Source organism: Caretta caretta, chromosome 2, assembly GCF_965140235.1.
Source record: "Caretta caretta isolate rCarCar2 chromosome 2, rCarCar1.hap1, whole genome shotgun sequence".
NCBI lineage: Eukaryota > Metazoa > Chordata > Testudines > Cheloniidae > Caretta > Caretta caretta.
This window is the reverse complement of record NC_134207.1, coordinates 250,175,902-250,198,263: the sequence shown is the minus strand read 5'-3', so window position 1 is coordinate 250,198,263 and position 22,362 is coordinate 250,175,902. Positions and strand designations below refer to the sequence as shown.

The following is a 22,362-nucleotide window of genomic DNA, read 5'->3' as shown; positions in this document are numbered from 1 at the left end:
CCATGCCCTGCTATTACATTCACTAAAGTTTGGCTTGTAATTGGATGGAAGGGATTGTACCCTAGTTGCTGCCCACAGATAGGGTGTAGAGAACTTAGAGCAGAAGAACCAGGAACAATACACAATAAGCCAGTTTGTACATGAGAAAGCACCCCAGCTAGGTCACAGGCAACATCAAGGTCTGGATCAAGTCTGTCTTTGAGGCCTAAGGGTGAAAAACATTGAAACCTAATAACAATGGAAAAATTTACTTAGTTAATTACTTCACTCTTAAATCACAGAATCAAAGTGGTCAGAGATGGGAAAGACCTACTGGTGTTAGTTCACCCAGTCCATCTCCTTGCCTGTATAGGCACCTTTCTTGCTGTATATTTTCTGATCATTTTAAAGAAGAGATCCAGCTACTGTACTTATCCATGCAGCAGAGGCCCACCTTCCCTTCTCCTTACCCAGCCAGTTTAAATAAAGTGCCCTGAAATAAGCAGTGAGACCCAGGCAGTGCCAGCCTCTCTCCCCCTAGAGGCCCCATTCTTTGGAAATTTTAAAACTAGAGAAAACAATATTATGTACTGTAAGGGACAAATACACACAGGTCGAGGGAAGCACTGATGCCCAGATCCACAAAAGAGATTTAGGTGTTGTGAGGCTGAGCATTGCAATGCCTAACTTTTAGGCACCTAGAATATCACAGGAGCAATACTGCAATCCACAAAGCCTGAGTAAGGCACAATGAATGGGGAGAGACAGGTACCTTGCAATATGATCTGCTAAAGCCAGAATGCTAGGCAGGGAGTTGCCTAAACTTGCTAAGGGAGAGGCTGAGGAGAGGGGTGTACCCTAAGCTCCACGCCCTCACAGAGGAACGCACTCAAGTCCTGGCTTCAGAGAAGCATCTATCTCTGTTTACAATCCACAACCAAGAAGCCCTCTCCTGGGGTCAGGCAGCTTAGGCACCTAAGTCAGGTTTTTGTGAAAATGAGTTAGGTACGTGCCTAACTCCAAACAAAACAGTCAGAGAAGAAGGAGATGAAGGTGCCCAACTTGTAACTTTTAGTGCAATAGTTAGAGCACTCATCTGGAATGTGGAGAATCAAGTTCAATTTCCCCCTAAGGCAGAGGGGCAAAGGATTTGAACAGGTATCTTCCACCTCTCAGAACAGCGCTCTTACCACTGAGCTATGGGATATTCTGATGTGGGACCCCTTCAATCAGTCCTGTGGAGGCTATTCCATTTTGGATAAATGATTAAAGAGTCACTGGAACAGGGGAACTGAACTCAGGCTCTCCCACCTGAGTACCTTGACCATCAGGCTACACAATCTCTCTCTCTGGCCCAGTGACTCTTCAATTATTTAGCCACAGTGGAAGACCTTCAACAGGAGAGAGTGAGGCAACATCATATCAGAATATCCCATAGCTAAGTGGCTGAGCAGTCTTCTGAAACCTGGGTGAGACTCTGGTTCAGGTGAGTGCTCTAACCACTGGCCAAAAAGTTGTCAGGTGAGTACTTGCACTATCTCCTGCTCTGACCACATTCTGAACAGGAGTTGAACTGGTAGGTGATCTCTGAGCATGCCTACCCAAATGGGCCCCAGGGGTGAGACAGGGGCTTCCTCCACCTGTCTTCGCCTAGTTTGCGGATTGCTCTGGGGCTCAGGCAGGAGATAGGTACCTGGACACCTAGAGTGAAGCAGCAGTGCACATGCCCAGAGGCAGAAACAAAGGTAAGCAGGGAATTTTACCGAGAAAATCTCAGCATTGAGTGAGTTTAGGCACCTACAAGGTTAGGGTGGCATTTTGTGCACTGCAGTAGTGCCTAAAACTGGGATTTAGATGCCTAAGTTTGAGGTTTAGGTTCCCAAGTATCTTTGTGGATATGGGCCTGAGTAGAGCATCTCCATCTCTAGCTAATGGGAACCTGAAAAATAAAGAATAATAGTTTGCTTCTTTAAAAAGGAGTTTTAATTATTTTACATGCAGAAAGGATATGTTTTAATGAAATCCTGTTAAGTTTGTTTTTAATATTGTGTTGGCAGAAGTTGGCTTGTTTGGGTGAAAAACTAGCTTCTCTGGTTCAGAACAGCATGGTTTTCTTTCAGCATTCAAATTCGCATACCAATATACTTTGCATGTCATTTGCATACCAAACTACACCATCAGCCTCACCCTCTGTATCCCTGTTGTAAAATCCTAGATAAGCTACTAGCACTTTATAACTAGCATTATTATCTAACTAGTCCATTGGCCTTCTCACAGCAACTTCATCCGGCATTTGAGTAGAAACAAGCACAGTAAGTTCATCCAGTTGTTAAATTTTCAAACAAGCATTTTGTGTTCTCCCCCATGCTGCCCCTCATGGTTGGGAGGAGCTCCTTGTAAACAGCTACAAAATGACCTCATTATCTTCCTTCAAAACCATCCTTAAAACTCTTTTTCCGGGATGCCTACAAAAAAAAAACCCTGGACAATGGTTAGGCTGCTGTTGTACTGAGAGCATAACCTATCACGCTGACCAATGTCTCATTGTTTCTTTGTATTCCTAGTCTGTCTGTATCCATCTGTTGCATTTGTTTTATACTTAGTAAGCTCTTTGGGGCAGGGACAATGTCCATGTTCTGTGCTTGTTCAGCACCCAGTACAATGGGGTCCTGGTCCATGACTAGGGTTCCTCGATACTACGGTAATAATAATAAGCTATTTCTCTCTGGACCAGTGATTCTCAACTACCATTGTGGGTCGCATAAGCACCTCTGTATGTGTTACTTGGGCTACATCCACACAATATATGTATCCTGTATGGCCTGCAGGTTGAGAACCACTGCTCTAGACATTAATCTACCATGGGCTACTACTTGTTAAATGATCACAATTCTGTTTCTCCTCCAACAAAATGTTATTAAAGCCAAAATCATGACCAAGAACTTTGTAAAGGTAACAAAAATTAAAGAACTTGCAGCAGGTGGTACCTGTCTAATCCCAGCCCAAACAATCTGCCACTTTCCTGTTGCAGAGAAGAATAAATTAAACAGAGTCTATTAGTGTCTTGGGGGGAGACGGAGTGAAAACAAATGGCAATTCTTGTCCAAGCATTCCTGTAGTTTAAATGGATTATTCTTAGCAGGTGCAGTAATGTTAGTGGAAATAGACATAGCTAGTACTAGCAGGTAGGAACAGAAAGAATGGATAGCACTTTCATTCGGCAATAATTACAGGGAATCCCCAGAAAATATCTGGCTACTGTTGACTACCTGGCAAATAGAAAATGAAAACACCTGTGTGCCAGACACCTGTATGCTGTTGCTGCTGATCCATCTGCTGTACATACCACATGCTTGCTTCCTCCCCCTCTTCCTCCTGCACAGTTGGCAAGGAAATTCATTAGAAAGAAAAACTCTCTGAGAAACATTTTGGACAAAGGAGCCAGCACAGATTGTATAATAGAAGATGGCAGCTCTGCCAATACCTACACACCACATTTTGCATGCTGCTTATACTTACCCATCAATGACTTATTTGCATATTAACTGGTATACAGAAAATATACTAGGGATATTACCATATTGTTATCTGATGTAGGTCTAGCTCAATGGGAGGAAGACGTTCCAATAAGCAATTATTCAGACTGTCACTAGCATTTGCACCCGTCACCCTAGCTCAACAAGAAACAACGTATTTTCTTTCAGAGTATTCTCTTTTTATCTGTGTTCCATCTTTTTCTGTCCTTCTTGATATGCCAATGTAGCTGAATACTCATGATATAACACCTGAACCCACTCCAAATTTGTGTCATTTTTAAGGATGATTTCTTCAGGAATCAATTAAATCAATCTACATTCTTTTGGGTCCTAGAAGGATTGAAATCACTCAGTTACTCATGTGTGCTATGGTAGTACTTGGATACTATTCTTTTGTATCTAAAAGCACCTACAAGTGTGCTAGACAGTTCAGAGAAAACACAGCTCCCTGCCTCAAACAATCTTCAGGCCAGGGTACACCTGCATGCAGTCAATCGCAGAATCGGGGACTTACTGTTGGACTTGATAAAAAAAAGAGGCAACAAAATACACCAGGAAGTGCAAGGAAGGACATGCATGACAGATATACAATTACCTGGTTTCTTAGCATAAGTGTGTATGTCTTGTATATCTCACTGGTTCAAATGTTGGCTGTGCTTTTCTTTTTTTTTAATTATAATGCAAAGACATTTCATTGTAGGCAATATTGGAGAAGTGTTTTTTAGGAAATTATTTGAATTATGTGAGAGGGGAGGTCTGAGAAACAGATATTTGTAAGAATGTTTCATGCAAAAAGGGCAGCATGGATGACAGCAGTGATACTGGAGAGGTGCAACTATGCCAACCACCTAGACACGTGATATACTATTAAGGAATATCTTTTAAATGAACATTTTAATAAATATTAAAACACACCTGCCACACTTTTGGATAAGCTAAGATGCATTTTTCCTAGTATAATATTTTCATTGTAAAAAAAACATATTATGGCTTCTAGTTCGCTTGCTGTTTAATTCAGTGCAATTCAAGGCCTACGAAAGCCAAGCAAAAAGTGGCACCACTTCAGGTTGCACACATTCGCACATATACATACACGCCTCCTCCAGCAACATATTGCCATTTTCTTCCCATTTTTAAATCATACATATTTCATTAAGCTTCGTGCAGAGTGTCTTCTGATTTATGGTAATTGTCAACAAGAGCAAAAAACATAGACATTTTTAACCCTGCAGTCTTGAGGATTTAACTGGGATAAAATTAAAGTGTTTCAAAGAAATCACCCTAAGCTACTGGGAGGTTGACCATTGAGATGTTATTTTTATTTTATTTATTTTATTTTATTTGTTGTCTGCAGCAGCAGATGCCAGCAGCAACATCTGATTCACTGGACACCTCCAGTGTTATCCCAGCATGCCCATGGCCTGGAGGACTTGGAGTGAGACTAATTTCCATATCAAACCCAATTTAGATGAAACATCTTGGTTAAAAAAGAGCCAGCACATCAATAGCCCCTTGATTAGATTTTCATCTCCTGAGCAGACAAATATGAATATTTATTACCATGAATGCAGCTTTTCCTCTTTCCATTGCTCTGATCTTGAATATTATCCACTGCTAATTTTTATGAAAATTTGGGCAACATAATGTTTTCATATAAACTGACAGTTCTCGAGATAATCCCATTATTGTTCAGTGGAAAATGACAGTTTCTGCTTATTCATGTGTTAACGAGGGATTAAATATTGTTTTTCATCACCATAATCTAAGATGGACTGGAAATTAAAATTTGAACATTGTACATTAGCAAAGCTTTGAGGACCAGAATTTGTTTGCATTCACTTAGCAAAGATCTGTAAATTAGTAGTTTAACAATCAATTGAAAGCAGCAGCATAAAAACACCACTGACATTTATAAAATAAATTCATTACTCTACCTTTTTAGGACTGAGAAGGTAAAGAGCAAGGTAGCTAAACAGCTCAAAAGAGATATACCTCCACAAAAGTAACAAAACTGCATCATTGTCAGTGTCAAGAATCTTCACATGTGCATGAATTTACGCCACTTTGCAATGGTAAGGAATCTTTCACTACGTTCTTGTCACCGGTCCTGATGCTTTTAAGCACATGGCGCCCTCAGCTCCCATCGACAGACAGATCAGGCACATTTTGGAATAGTGTACACTTATTTTTAAAACTATCATGCTTTCCTAAGAATGGTTTTCATGTACATTACTGCATCATACATCTATAGCCTAAGCCATACTGCCCTTGATAAGTACATGCAATCCTATATTGATAATAATTGGAATTTTGCTGCAGATCAAGGGCAATATATAGCCTTAAGGGATCAGTTATCTCCTTGATACCTGTGCATACTGCTTAATGATCCTAATAGTAGTTACATCCATGTACTGGATAGAACCTACTTTGTGATGCTGTACATGGCTGCAGTTCATGATCTGTAAAATTGCATAGCTTTTTTACAGAAGCTTTTTGGGGATGGAAAGTGAGCACATCCATACATTTGAGATTGTACTTTACTTTCCCCCTGTAACTTTAGCCAAAAAAGAACAATAAACTCTAAGCTATGGTCAAAGCACATCAAACATCTGTGTTTCCAAAACTCCTTCAAACAATTTTACCAGTGAAATGATGAGGAGATACTACAAAACCCCCACAACAAACCAGAACAAAAAACCACACAAAACAACCCTCCAAAACAGAGCTTCTAAATTTGGAATAGAAAAGAAAGTTTCATGTCTAAATTTAGAATGTAGTTGAAAATATTCCAACTAAAATATCATCTTAGATCTACAATATATAAAGCCTTTCATTCCAAAGGATGGTAAAGTGAAGTACAACGGGACACATACAGCAGCCCTGAAATCTTGCGGCCCCTTGGTACAAAACAGTAGTGCTATGCAAGGTAAAGAAAATGTTGGCTATCTTCATGTAAAGCAGACAGGAACTTGGCTTTTAAGTCCTGATGGACAATAACTAAACAGAGTAAACTGCACAGTACTTTTCTACCTATGCAGAAAAAAATAAGGGCTGAGTTGACTGCTAGAATTTGAACTTCTGGTGCTAAGGAACGTAGGAGCTACATTTTATAACTACAGCGGTGAAAGCCTGGAGTAGTTCCACAGGCATCAATGGGATTTCCACCAATGTAACACACATAAGTGTTTAAAGTTTGAAGCATAGACCATTAAGTAATGCCTCTGATGACAGCCATAAAAACCCTATGATTTTTTCCTCAGGAAAAGGACAGAACTGTTCTTTTTCTCAGAAGAGTCAACTGCTTAGCCCTTCAGTGACCCAGTCTGTAGAATATACCACTGTCAAAGATCAGAGAAAACACTAACTAGATTTTAAAAAGTGAGGCTTAATAATTTTATAACTAGAAACAACATTTGTAGTTATTCAGGATAAGGATCTAAAATTCTACTAGGTTAAGAGAGCCCTCAACTCCTTTTCATTTAGTGGGAGTTGAGGGCACTCCAGCACCTTGCAGCACTGGGCCTTACGTTATGGGTAACCAAATCTCAAGCTTCAAGGCATAAGATGACCACCGAAGAGATCAGAAAGAATTTTGTCTTCATGCACAGCTTTGATCAGCTGACTAGGTGCATTATGCGGGTTTTCACTTTCCTCTGATTCTTCAGGAACAGGTCACTGCTGGAGGAAGGATGCTAGACTTCATGGACTAATAACTTCATCTGGTATGGACGATCTTATGTTCCTTTTTAAAAATACTGCCTCTCCCCACTATGCATGTGACTAATGCAGGCTATCAATCAAAGGCTAGATTATGCCGATGATTTTGAAGAAGAACTCCATTGATTTCAATGGCACACTTGCCTATGAAGCCAATGGATTCATTGCTTGTATCTAACTCATTTTTCTGTGGAGCTTTTCGGTGGATTTCAATTGGAAGTCCTGCTTAAAAATCAATGGCTTGATATGGCCCAAAGACAAGACATAGCCTTGAAACTAACATATGTTACTTTAAAAAAAATTGAAAATGTTAAAAAAAACAATAAGAGGATGCATAAGTTCCTACAGCCACAAGGCAGACCTTACCACTTTCATTGTACACAGTACTGAATAACTGTAGTTACCATAGCAACTGCCACATCACTTGGCACTTCTGCTACTTTAAATCAGAGTACTACTGTAAAGGAATTCATAAACCGACATGACATTTGACTACATGTGCTTCTTACAATGTTTCAGGAGGAGAACACACATCAGAATAAACTGATAGTTGCCTCTGAATATCAAGCTCATTATTTCATATGTATATAATTATTATTATAATATCTTTTTCTTTAACAAAATGTGTAAAGAAGGACAGGGGGATGTCACAACCAGAATGTAAGAAAGGAAATTACCACAGACACCAAATTTCAAAGCTGAAGTAGCAACCCATCATTCACATGTCAAAATACTTCTTTCTATGTAATGTGCATGTCAAATACTGGGAATAAACATTAGAACTTTGCCCTTTCACAGCCAGAATCTGTTTGATAGGTGAATGACAGCCTTACTATCACCTGGGCATGTGCTTAACTTTAAGTATGTGAGTAGTATGGTGGAAGTCAGGACATTTAATTATGTGATTAAAGTTACACACATAAGTGGTCACAGGACTGGAACCATCCTCAATAAAACAGAAGAACATAAAGATGGCCATACAGGGTCAGACTAGAGGTCCATCTAGCCCAGGATCCTGTCTTCTCACAGTGGCTAGTGCCAGATGCTTCAGAGCGCAATTTATCATATGATCCATCCCCTGTGGTTCAGTCCCAGCTTCTGGCAGTCAGAGGTTTAGTGACACTAAAGCGTGGCATTGTGTCACTGACCATCTTGGCTAACTGCCACTAATGAAGATATCCTAAATGAGCTTACCTAATAGTAACAGTAATAGTAATGGGGGATTCAATTATTAGACATACAGAGCGTTGGGTTTGTGATGACTGGGAGAACCGCATGGTAAATTGCCTGCTGGGTACAAAGGTTGAGGATATATCAAGACATCTAGACAGACTTATGTGCAGTGCTGGGGAGGAGCCAGTGGTTGTGATACATGTAGATACCAATCCTAGGGAAAGGAAGGAGAAAGTTCTGGAGGCCAAATTTAGGCTGCTAGATAAGAAATTAAAGTTCAGGACCTCCATGGTAGGATTCTCTGAAATGCTTCCAGTTCCATGTGCAGGGCCAGTTAGACAGGCAGATCTGCAGGGTCTCTATGCGTGGATGAGACGATGGTGTAGGGAGGACAGTTTTAAGTTTATTAGGAACTGGGGAGAGGAGGAGCTTATACAGAAAGGCTGGGCTTCACCTAAACCAAAACCAGAGCCAGAGTGCTGACATGTAAAATTAAAAAGATTGTAGAGAAGTTTTTAACCTAAAGGCTGGAGGAAACCTACAGGAGAGGAGGAATATCTGGTTCGGACAGAGATATCTCTTAGGGGAGGATCTGTTAATGGGGATTCTCTATATCCTAGTAAAGAGGAAAGAACAGAAGTTAATTAAGTATAGGTTAGGAAATCAGGAGAAGCAGTCAAAATAAAGAGTCCCATTCACAATTACATCACATGAAGGCAGTCAACTAAATATTGACAAATTTTATAAGTGCTTGTATACATATGCAATAAATCTAAATAATAAGATGGGTGAACCTGACTGCCTTAATATCAGAATACTAAATATATAGGAATGACAGAGTAGGTCACACTGGTGCTTGAGTAGCACTATATGTAAAAGAAAGCATAGTGTCAAATACAGTGAAAATCTGAAATGAATCAAACAGTGCCATGAAATCTCTATGGATAGAAATTCCATGCTTAAATACTAAGAGTATAGCAGTACAAATATACCACTAACCACAATGGTGTCAGTGATTACAAAATGCTCAGGGAGATTAGAGAGGATATAAAAATAGAAAACTCAGTAATAATGCGGGATTTCAACCTTTCCCATATTGACTGGACACATGTCACATCTGGATGGGATGCAGAGATAAAATTTCTAGACACCATTAATGACTGCTTCTTGGAGCAGCTACTCTGGGAACCCACTGGGGTGGGGGGAGGCAATTCTTGATTTAGTTCTAAGTTGCACAGAGGATCTGGTCCAAGAAGTGAACATAGCTGAACCGCTTGGTAATAGTGACCATAAGGTAATTAAATTTAATATCCTAGTAGGGGGGAGGAATATTGAAGAAGCCCACCATAGTAGCTTTTATCTTCAAAAAGCGGAACTACACAAAAATGAGAAAGTTAGTTAAATGAAAATTAAAAGGAACAGTCAGAAGAGTGAAATGCCTGCAAGCTGCATGGAAACTTTTAAAAAACATGATAATAGAGGCTCAAATTAAAAAAGATAGTAAGAGGACAAAAAAAATGCCACCATGGTTAAATAACAGAGTAAAAGAGGCAGTTAGAGGAAAAAAAGGCATCCTTTAAAAATGGGAAGTGTGATCCTACTGAGGAAAACAGAAAGGAAGATAAAAATGTAAAAGTATAATTAGGGAAACTAAAAAAGAATTTGAAAAGCAGCTAGCAAAAGACACAAAAGCTAACAGCAATTTTTTTTAAGTACATCAGATGCAGGAAGCCTGCCAAACAACGCACAATCAACCTATGGAACACATTGCCAGGGGATACAGTGAAGGCCAAAAGAGAATTTGATAAGTTCATGTAGGATAGGTCCATCAGTGGCTATTAGCCAAGATGGCCAGTGATGCAACCCCATGCTCTGGGAGTCCCTAAGCCTCTGGCTGCCAGATGCTGGGATTGGACAACAGTAGATGGATCACTCAACAATTGCCCTGTCCTGTTCATTTCTTCTGAAGAATCTGGCATTGGCCACTGTTGGAGGACAAGATACAGGGTTAGATGGACCATTAGTCTGACCTAATATGGCCATCCTTTTGTTTTTATCTAATTCTTTTTTTAACCAAGTTACACTTTTGGCCTTAACAAGATCCCCTGGTAATGAGTTCCACAGGCTTACTGTGTGTTTTGTGAAGAAGTATTTCCTTATGTTTGTTTTAAACCTATTGCTTATTAATTTCACTAGGTGATCCTGGTTCTTGTGTTACATTAAGGGGTAAATAACACTTCCCTATTCACTGTCTCCATACCATTATTCATTTTATAGACCTCTATCATATTCCCCCTTAGCTGTGTCTTTTCTAAGAGGAACGGTCTCTGTCTTTTTAATCTCTCCTCACATGGGAGCTGTTCCATACACTTAATCATTTTTCTTGCCCTTCTTTATACCTTTTCCAATTCTAATATATCTTTTCTGAGATGGGGCGACCAGAACTGCACACAGTACTCAAGGTGTGGGCATGCCAATATGTGGGCATACCATGGTTTTATATAGTGGTATTATGATCTTTTCTGTCTTATTATCTATCCCTTTCCTAATGGTTCCTAACATTCTGTTAGCTTTTTTAACTGCTGCTGCACATTGAGCGGATGTTTTCAGAGAACTTTCCACAATGACTCCAAGATCTCTTTCTTGAGTGGTAACAGCTAATTTAGCTCCATCATTTTGTATGTATAGATGGGATTATATTTTCCAGCATGCACTCCTTTGTGCTTATCAACACTGAATTTAATCAATTTCAACATTTTCTTGCTCAGTCACCCAGTTTTGTTAGATCCCTTTGTAATTCTTCACAGTCTGCTTTGGACTTAACTATCCTGAGTAATTTTGTACCATCTGCAAACTTTGCCACCTCACTGTTTATCCCTTTTTCCAGATCATTTATGCATATGTTGAACAGCATTGGCCCAAGTTCAGATACTTGGGGGATCCCACTGTTTACCCCTTTCCACTGCAAAAACTGACCATTTATTCCTACCCTTTGTTTCCTATTTTTTAACAATTACTGACCCATGAGAGGACCTTCCCTCCTATGTCATGACTGCCTACTTTGCTTAAAATCCTTTGGTGAGGGACCTCGTCAAAAGATTTTTGAAAGTCCAGGTATACTATATCCACTGGATCACTCTTGCCCACAGGTTTGTTGACCTCCTCAAAGAATTCTAATAGATTGGTGAGGCATGATTTCCCTTTACAAAAGCCAGGCTGACTCTTCCTCAACATATTGTGGTCACCTGATCGTGTGTCTGATCATTCTGTTCTTTACTACAGTTTCAACCAATATGCCTGGTACTGAAATTAGGCTTACTGGCCTGTAATTGCCATTATCGCCTTTGGAGCCTTTTTTAAAACTCAGCATCACATTAGCTGTCCGCCAGTCATCTAATACAGGGACTGATTTAAGTGATAGGTTACACACCACAGTTAGTAGTTTTGTAATTTCATATTTGAAGTCCTTCAGAACACTTGGGTGAGTACCATCTGGCTGGTCCTGTGACCTACTACTCTTTAGTTTACCTATTTGTTCCAAAACCTCCTCTACTGACACCTCAACTGGGACAGTTCCCGAGATCTGTCACCTACACAGAATGGCTTAGGTGTGGGAATCTCCCTCACTTCCTCTGCAGTGAAGACCTATGCAAATTATATATTTATCTTCTCTGCAATGGTCATTTCTTCCTTGATTGATCCTCCTGGAGCAATCATTCATTAGCCCCACTGATTGTTATGATTCTACCACATTTTATATATAATATGCTATTACCTAGGGCATATTACAAAGATTACACTGTAAATACATCATTTTTATTTTGCATATTATGCATCTTTCTTTGCCCTTTTTTAACACTGTGGATGAAAATTATCTTAAAAGCATCCCTCTAGTGGGCTATGTACAATAATGAATAGTTAATATATAGCATTAGCATAGTCTCTAAATATTATCAACAATGCATTTGAAAAAAAAGTATAAGGACTTACCAAATGAACTATACAGCACAACTATTCTCTGTGGGGAAATTTACCTTATGTTTAATTTTATTCCTTACAGTTCTTGAAGAATTAATTCTGTATGCAATTATAGGACCAAATTCTGATACCATTACTTATTAGTACTACTTTACAGTACACATATTCCACAATACTTGCATAGTAAGATACTTCTCGATGTGAGTGTGAGTTCATAAAATTAGATATATTAATATTATTCTCTTCAAAATTAACATGGGATATTTTAAAGTGTAAAAGTGACTTAGAAATTGATATTATTTAGTCTTGTAGAATAAAGTCATTGTTGATAGGTGGAGCGAGTAAAAATGTTTTGAAGTATTTAGATACTGTATCTGTTAATCAATATTTAATGCTTTTAAATTCTTTTTGATTTTATTAATGTATTTAGAATCACACAAGCATCCATTAAAAAGAAGTACCTATCGCTTGCTCCAGGCATTCCTTGACAATTTCTAAGTATGCAGGCATAATACAGTCCACTCCAGTAATTATCCATTAATCATTAATCTAGATATCAACAGCAACAGGAAATTAGACTGCAGCAAAAATCATATTTAAGAGCCCCTGTTAGAATCTCCCCTTTCACTCACAACTAGGAAAAACAAATGGTACCTGCTGGTCAAAAAACTAGCACTTTTACAGATAAGTAGGAGGAAAGAGTTCCAAAGCTGAGGCGCTCTGGTGGAGAATGCTCCGCCGGCTGCCCCCTTTCTCTTATCCAATTAGGGCTGTGGTAGCATGGCTCAGGAACAAAGGCAATATCTGTAGATCCCAGGCCCTACAAATTAGGGCTTTAAAGGTCAAAAACCACATTATCCATTCTATCTGGTACTTAATTTGGGTAATTCAAAAAATGCTGGCATCACATTCTCTGGCAAGAAGTACTTCATTACAAACCAGTTGTCAAATTCTGCACCAGCTTCAATTTCTGGATAGATTTACATTGTAGGTCCATGCAGAGCACATGCCTGTAGTCTAATTTGGAGGTAACAAAATCGTCAATGACAGTGCCCGCCTCCTACTCATACGAAGTGGGGGTAGGGGGAGGGAGTCGAGCTAGCCATAGTTGCTAGCTGATTTTCTAGTAGCAGGTGAGAGTCCAACCAGACTCCTAAATAGCAGCACTGCCCTAAAAAATGGCAGGCAAGCCAGCTCAATCAAAGGGGGTGACATTATTTCTGCCATCTCCTCTGATGGTTTTCCCCAACTGCTTTCTGCAGACTATCTGGCAACATGCTGAAATATTATAACCAGTATACATCTGTGCTACATTTGAGAATGTGTTTTCAAAGTTATGTGTAACACTTCAGATTTAATACCTTTCTTCCAATAGGGAAAGCAGTAATTTGGAACTGTGATGCCTGTCCCAAGAAGCATTTATTTCATTATAGACAGTCCCCTGCCATACACTTGTGGCTTCCTATTTCATCATTCCCCATGATGATTTTTTAATATTGATCTTTATGTTTTATTGTAGTAACACTATATGTAATTTCAACATAATTCAATATAATTCTAAAACTTATCAAAATATCTGAAACTGTGATTTTCCTGAAATATGTCAAAATATCACTGATCTACTCTGGAACATCTGAGTCTACAGGAGACTGCTCATTTCAGTTATATTTTGTTTTGAGATATTTCTGCTTGGTTTAAAAAACTATTTTAATTCATGTCTGTCATTACATTATTGAATCATAAAGCATTATAATTCAGATCCTATACATGCAATTAACATTCCACATAAGAAAATTAGTGGAGAAAAATCTAAAATAATATATCTGTAAGCTAGTGGGTTCCTTCACCAGTCCAGGAGAGAACCTGTGCCACACCCAAGTCTGGTTAAGACTCTTGCCTCAGAGGACAATATTATTATACAAAGACAAAAGCTCATGAACACAAAACAAAGCTATTCCCCCAACCAACAAGCTACAATCACGAGAGGCCTTTCCCTTTGCTTCTTTCAGTCCCAGAAATAGAACACTGGCCCCTTCTAAGCATCTGCTGAGTCCTGTGACAAGCAGAAAGCCCTTATCTCATTTCCTGGCTGTTTCACCCTTTCACAGTATCCTTCTCCAGAGACTATTATGAGGTCAAGGAAATCAAATTGAAGTAACATTTGGTCTGAAACTCTAGCTGGGTCCTGCTGGCTTGGTCATGGCAGGAAAGAAGAAAAAGGAGTAGATTTTGCCCATTAGAGCAGATGCAGTTGACTGTGTAGATCCTAAGAAGCACATTCCAGCATGCCTTCTGTATTACCCTTAACAACGGTACCTCCTAACCTTTGTATGGTTTCCCATAAAGACATGCTAGAATTACAGCCCCGGCACTCAGAGGAGCTCAAGTCTGTTTCCAAGATGCTGCCAGAAGGAGGTAGAGAATATGCAAAGACATGACTGGAACAGATAGCTTAAGAGGGGAAAGTATGCTGCATCCCTTAAAAAGGTATGGCTGTTTGCATTTCCCCATACCAGTCGGGAGCTCTGGCAAGCATTCTGCTTCCCCCGCACTCCCAATGGGATGAGGTGCCTTCACACTGCTTTGAATGCAGGGCTGTGCCTTGAGGGCTTGATTTAGTCCTTGGTGTCTACTCATTTCTTATTGTGGCAAAACTCCTATTAATCTCAATGGGAGCAGGATCAAAACCAAAAACAGGTTCCAATGTAAAATGCAACATATGAGATATTGCTGAGCATGAAACAGTAGCTGTATTTGTTTATATAACTTCAGCACTCGTTGCTAGTATCTAGCTCATTTTTCTCTTGAAATCTTTGGGTTACTTGAAATAGGAAAGATGTTATATAAAGACATTCCATCCTGGAATAAATAATCTACCCATTTACTGTGTCACCAATCTGACTCCTTAAAAGACAAAAAAGGTTATTTCTCATTTAAAAAATCAGGGTGTTTATTCTGAGTCCTTTTGATTTGAACATCTTGACTAAGTGATTTACAGTTACCATAATGTCTAACTACTGTATCCGCAATTTGCCTCAGAAGAACTGCTGATCCAACAAAAGTATCTTTCAATTTGGTTAGAGCTGTCCTTTTTATTTGGTTTAACTATAGTAAGCACAAGGTTGAACTGAAAATGAACCATTACACTGGATTAGTATAGTTGGATTTAACCTGGCCAAAACTGAATTTGATCCTGAGTCAACAAATAAATGGCTTAATCATAGAGCTCCATTATTTTTCATGTAGATGAGACTGTGCAGAAAATTATTTTATATATACATAATCATATCTGATAAGACTTAGATGGGAGAAAGCACAGAATTGAGAGAGACATTTTATGAGTTCACATCTAACAAAATATATAGGCAATAGAATCAAAGAGTTTCATCTGTCATCTTAACGTGCCAAACAGCTTGGTTATTTTTCCTGCTGGTCACTATATCTTACTAATAACCTAGGATATATTTAAACATTGGATTCATGCTTCACCTGGGTTTATTTCTTTCTGTTTATTGCCTGCTAAAAATGCATCATGTTGCAGAATGCTGTTAACTTTCAAATGTTTCATTAATCCAAGTCACAGTTTAAAAGATATTGAGGAAACATCAATCAATCAATAATATCTGTTATGTCAACCTATTCTTTGTGGGAAAAGTTTTTACCAGATATTTGTTTCATTTATCCTTCACATTCTGTCCATTTAGCTCCAAATCAGACACCTTCTAGGCACATCGCTCACTTTCTATGAAGCTCTTCTCTGGCACAAAATATATTGATTACTTAAGTGAAGGACTAAATTCTGAAAATAATGCTGAAAATAGGAACTGACTAAACTGACTACCAAATTATAGCAGGTGAATATCAGAGTTAGACTCACAAAAAACTCCACACTGACAGTCTAATCCAAAACTCACTGAAGTCAATGAGAGTCTTTCCACTGACTTCAGTGGTCTTTGGATCTTGCACAGAGGCTCCAACCCTTGAAGTACAGGTATAATTATTATTTACGAACATGAGTAGTCTTACTGACGTCAGGGGACTAGTCACATAAGTAGAGTTATGCACACCTGGATCAGGATCCTCAGCATAGCACCAATGGAGCTATGTTGACTTACACTGGCCAAAGATCTGGCCTGTTTGCAGGATCAGATCCTCATAGCCATAAACCAATTAAAGCTGCGGGTACTCAGTAGTTCTCAGAATTGGCAGCGCTTTAAGGCTCAGGCCTTTACTTATGTGCATAAAGTTACTCATGTTCTGAAATCTTTGCAGAATGGGACATTTGTTGTGAACCGTCAAAGAATAGAAAACACCAGAAATTGAAAATGAATCAAATAGTTAATCTACTTCAGTGTTGCTAATCTGTGGTTAATTATTCTTAATACCAAGAGTAATATAAACACAAGAAACAAACATCTGTCCAGACCTATGAGCATTTTCCACTAGCAAAATCACTGAACTGTAAAAGAAAAAAAATCCCTTTATGTACATAAAATTAGCACCAAAATTAGTATTCACCTGCAGTTCATACAAGGTTCTTAGCAGATAGCATCATTTTAATTAATAAATGATAAAATGCTTAGTAGAGTTTTTGCTTCAAATCACCATAATGGAACAGAGATATTTTATTTATATTTCAAATTAAATAAAAAAATGGACTGAAAATAATCAAGTCATTCACAGATAGGTTCACCTTTACATCTAAAGACACTTTACCCCAAATTTAGATTTTAATTGATCTAGATGAGATTGTACTCCATTGAAACCAGGGGGATAATAAGACACTTAAATTGCCTTGCTCATCTTTGGGGATTTTGTACCTCAGATACAACAAAGCTAGAAACTGCATTTCTTAATGGCTGCTGAGCTTTACACATAAGTTTGGTGCTTTATTCTCTGTGGGGTATGGCACTATGTGTGCAGCAGATTGTACTTTGACAGATGCAGCTGTATCATAAAGAGGCCCTTAGCATTATTAGCACTGGTAGCTTATATACATCCATGAGCTCTAGGATTTCATAAAAGAACAAATTAAAAAGGTTTTGAGAGTAAAAAATGCCCCCAAGTCACTTACCTCCCCAACGCCAGTCTGCAGAATCTTCAGTCCGGTAGCTTTTTCAAGCTTGTATTTGTTGACATCTGTTAGGAAAATTAAGATACAGAGAGTTAAGGGAAAGCTGGGATTTTGATGAGTCTGCAGCATTCACTATATAAACAAGCTTTTTTCCCCCCTTGCCAACAAATTCAATACAATTCCTGTTTATCTTATCTATGGTATATATTTCAGTCATAGCAACACTACTATTGAGCCTGTGTCATTAATCTTTGATTATTATCTAAAAGAGCACAAGCAAAACTAGATGTGTTTACTTCAATATACTACACCTCCTTTAGTTTAAGAGTGATGGAAGGGGACAATATAAATAAATTATACCCAACTCTACAATGGGGATGGAATAAAATTAAACTGAACCAGGACCAGTCAAATCTTTGGAATCCACTTACCCCAGAAAAGACATTCAAGGATGTCACATGAGGCGGAGTCTCAATCTCCTCTTTTTGAACAGACTTTCTTCTAATACAGCCCCTCTGCCCCAGACAGACTTTTTCCCCTAGTTCAGCCCCAATCCTTATGATAAACTCTTGACTTCCCTTTCCTGTCACATCAGAAGGCCCTAGTCTTCTCCTCTTTAAGCCCCTTCCTGGTCCCAACACCTCCCCGTAACTGTGAGCAATCTTTTATTATTACAATATTTATATCCCACAGGTATGAATAACTTTATAACAAATTACCCCTGCCTTGCGGATGAGGTAACTAACTAAACTGTCCCACAATCTATGAAACCCCCTTTTAAATAAACTCAGCCAGTATTTAATTGAGATTTTCCCATTTAACTCTTTCCACACAGCAGGCATTGAAAATAAACAAACAAAAAAATCACGCACAAAACCAAATAAGTCACTGAAGCGAATCAAAGTCTGTCTGAATATAGTAAACCCAGATAGACATAATGACATAGTGCCTAAAACGGTCACCCCTTTCAGAAAAGAACATTTTAAGTGCTGTAGTTACAAAGTACTGCATTTCACATTACAGCAGACAATTTTCATGGGCAGTGTTTAGTGACTTTATTTGTTCAGGGCCAGATCCAAAGTGCAAGTTAAATGAGACTCCCACTGATTTCAGTGGGCTTGAATCAGGCCTTTAGAGCTCATCTTCATTTCCTGTTTTGTGTGGCTGGGAGGAAGGGGGGGAGAGGGAATGCGGTGAGCTCAGGGGAGGAGGAGGGGCCGGGGCGGGGATTTGGGGAAGGTGTCCAAAGGGGCAGGGTGGGGGCGGAGTTGGGGTGGGGACTTTGGGGAAGGGGTTGGAATGGGGGCGGGGCCGGGGGCAGGAGCAAATACCCCCCCCCATGGAATGTCCTCTTTTTTGAATGTTCAAATACGGTAACCCTAGCTTTAGCCACATTAACTAATGTGCTTACCCTCACCATGCCAGAGGGAGTTAGTTTAGTAAATATTGTTATCTCCACTTTCCCCAGAGGGAAACTTGAGGCAGAGACAGGCAGGGACTTGCCCACCGCTGTGCAGAGGATCAGTGCTTGAGCCAGGTTTAGGATTTTAGATTTCTTAAGCCTGATTTTCAAATTGCAGGCGCACATTGATATGCTTGCCACTAAGTATTTGCATATACACATGGACAGGTAAGTGGCCACCTAGCATGTGTTTGCCCACATACTTGACACATGCACATTAGCAATGCAGTTTCACATTTGGGTGGGGAACTGCTTGAGGGCAATGGTAGTTTGAGCTTTTGAGTTGCTGGGTTTGTCGGTAGTGAGTTATATTGAACTGAACTGCTGCATAGTAGTTACATTTGGGTATTAATTTTCTTGTATCCTTGAGTTATTTCAAGGGTGCCTACAGTGTATTGTATAAATCTAAATAAATCACTTAATCAGTCATTGTAATCAACCTCCAATTTCCAGCCTTGTGCTCGTTCTCCTGCACTATGCTGCCTCCCACCTACACATTCATTTATAGCATGCATATTCAAAGCATTTTTATGCCAAATACAATAATTGAGAAGAAGCTCTATAAAAATAGAAAACTCCACAGAGTTGAGTCAGACAAACATAACGTCCAGCAGAATGCTTTGTAGTTCACTGGTTGTACGTGTTAAATAAGATGACACAGTATAGCAGAAACCAAGTAAATGCAGTACAGGTGAAAAAAAGCAACAAACAAAATCTCATATGGTTCTGTATGGCCTTTACAGTTAATAGGAAAATGTTGGGCCTGCTGTATTTTTCACAATGTATTTGGCCAGGAGGTAATTTAGTGATTTTTCTTATCTTCGTCCATAGCCTCGCTATCAGTGAAGTTATTTTACTTTCAATAAAGCATACTTAAAAACCACCTTTACAGCATAATTGCCAGTTGATATAGGCCAAAACACAAAGAACAGCTCTTATGTTATTGCCATTCAACTCAATAAACCCCTGCCAAAATTGAAACCTCCTAGAGTTGCCAGGTGTCCGGTTTTCAACTGGAACACACAGTCGAAAAGGGACCCTCCCCATTCTGGTGAAAATGAGCAAGCGAGTGAGGGTGAGTAAACGGTAGAGAGAGGGGGCAGGGCCTTGGAGAAGGGGGAGGGGCAAGGGTGTTCAGTTTTGTTCAGTTAGAAAGTTGGCAACCCTTGAAAGGCCTGATTAAATCCCATCTTGAAAGTAGCCAAACTCAGGCTTTGGCAGAATGCAGGAGAGGGCCCTCAGTAGAACCTCCTGATGTTCAGTTCTCAACATGTATAGGAGGAGTTTTCCAGCTGACTTTAAATCCTACAATGGGGCACAAAAGGAGAGGTGGTCTTGGAAATAGAGGGGCCTCAGTGTGTTATAGATAATCTATAACATCTTGATTTGAACTCAGAAGTGAACAGGAAGCTAGCACAAAGATTAGACACTAGGTATTATATGCTCAGTATGCATGAACCCACCTCAACAGTGGGTTTTCCAATGGCTAAAAATCAAGGTGCTCTTTAAGTTTAATTTTCCTGTATCTAAATTTTTAGACATACAATTTTCTATTTCTTAGGAGTTCAGCAACCAAATGTCCACAAAAAAAAATCCCTTGGAATTGTGAATGTAAACTGCAGTTGTCCATGCCATCAGGTAGAAAGACACCTAAATCCTCATCCTGCAGCCCTTGTGCACCCATGAAAGTTCATCAGAATTTGGGGTACACAAAGAATTCAGAATCAAGCCCTTAAAACAATCTGAATTCAGAAGAACTTTTGAATGACCAAAACCTCAGGTTTATGAGAATTCACACTACAATTAAGAAATTCATACTACAGTTAACCTAAGAAAACAGTGAATTTACCTTTTACACACACACACACACACACACACACACACACGTAAAAAGGTTCAGTTATAGTTGGTGTTTAATGTATAACTGTATAACAGTATAATGTTCAGTTATAGTTGGTGTTTATTAAGACATTTTGAACATGAAAAGTATTGTATAGGTTCTAAGCATATTACAATGTTTACAAAGTTGTTCTTGTTTTATTATTTATACTCCTCAATAACATTTTTAAAAATTCAGGCCAAAATTTTCAGATATAAGCACCTAAAGTTTGGCGCCATATTTAGGCACCTAAATAAAAGTGACTTGATTTTCAGAGCTGTTGACAAATTCCACTAAAGTCAGTGGCAGCTGCTGAGCTCACAGCCCCACTGAAGAAATCCGACCACTTATTTAAATGCCAAAATATGTATTTGGGTACCTAATTTTAGGTATCCAAGTTTGAAAATGTTGGCCCTTAGATGTGTAAATAGTTAACCAAAATTTTTAAACACAAAGAACAGGGCATCCAAAAACAGGAATGGAAAACTGAGCCCAGATATTTAGAAGCACAATGAGAATCCTTTGAAAATCAGACACTTGACATTTTAGAAGCACTAAATGACATCTATAATCAGCACCATCTAGCTTTTCTTTTATTTCCATGTTATATACATATTGGTAGATATTTATTTTGCAATTTTTTTTAAAAAAAGAAAGAAATAGCTACAACCAACACCCTATACTCCACATTCTAACAAAGTTATTTTTATGGCCAATTTTTAAACTCCTGAAATTGTAACAGAAGTGTGACACACTCATCAGTAGAGAGGCACTAGTGCAAACTACTATAAAAATGTCAGTGAGCAACCTATAAATCCCCTTTTTAATCTTCTACTGAAACAAAAAAGGGTTTCCAACCACACAAAAAAGAAGTCCTTTAAAATTAAATTCACTAGATGAAGGATATGCAAATTACCTGAAGAAGCGGAACCCTATAATGTTCTTAAAATTCTGCAATAGCCTATTTAATTAGTATTTAAATTTATCAGAATAATTCTTTGCACTTGACAATTTATGCAGTATTCCATATAATTAAGTACGTAGCTACAGTGGAATAATTTTGCCTACTCTCTGTATACTGGTTATTTTAACCTGAAAAAAATCTGTGGAAGTCTCTTCTGTGATCTAAATTACAATGTGGACAACTTAATGGCTTTGCTCTATTAGAGAGCATGATGAGAGTGTTACTGAGTGTTTAAAGGTAGAGGTTGTCACTGTTTCTAGGCCTTGGTAACCTGAAGGGAGGTCTGATGCATTCTGAGCAGCATCATTTATTCCCTTTAGCATAGGTCATCTTTCACTGATATAGTCAGGAATTCTTCAGTGGCAAACATATTTTATAGTTTATCATAGGCAGGGCCAGCCTTACATTCTATGGGGCTATATGAGACATAAGCTATGTGATGCTTCACATAGGTCTCTGTAATTTGCATAGCACGTTTGTGAGGGGGAGGGGTTGGGAGGCAGGTGGTTCAGGTATACTTACTATATAACACATACAGTGAGTCTTAACAAGTAACGTGTAACCTACATGCCCAAAGCACTTCCTGGTTCTCCCACTGTG

General features: G+C 38.9%; 1 protein-coding gene across 6 annotated transcripts in view; it reads right to left on the bottom strand.

The window, feature by feature from the left end:
- Positions 1–22,362, bottom strand: part of PTPRN2 (protein tyrosine phosphatase receptor type N2) — a 1,070,187-nt gene that overhangs the window by 327,490 nt on the left and 720,335 nt on the right. For all 6 annotated transcript variants that reach the window (XM_048837619.2, XM_048837620.2, XM_048837615.2 and 3 more), the window contains one exon: positions 17,458–17,522. In XM_048837619.2, the coding sequence (XP_048693576.1) occupies positions 17,458–17,522 (65 nt within the window). The remainder of the gene's footprint in view (positions 1–17,457; positions 17,523–22,362) is intronic.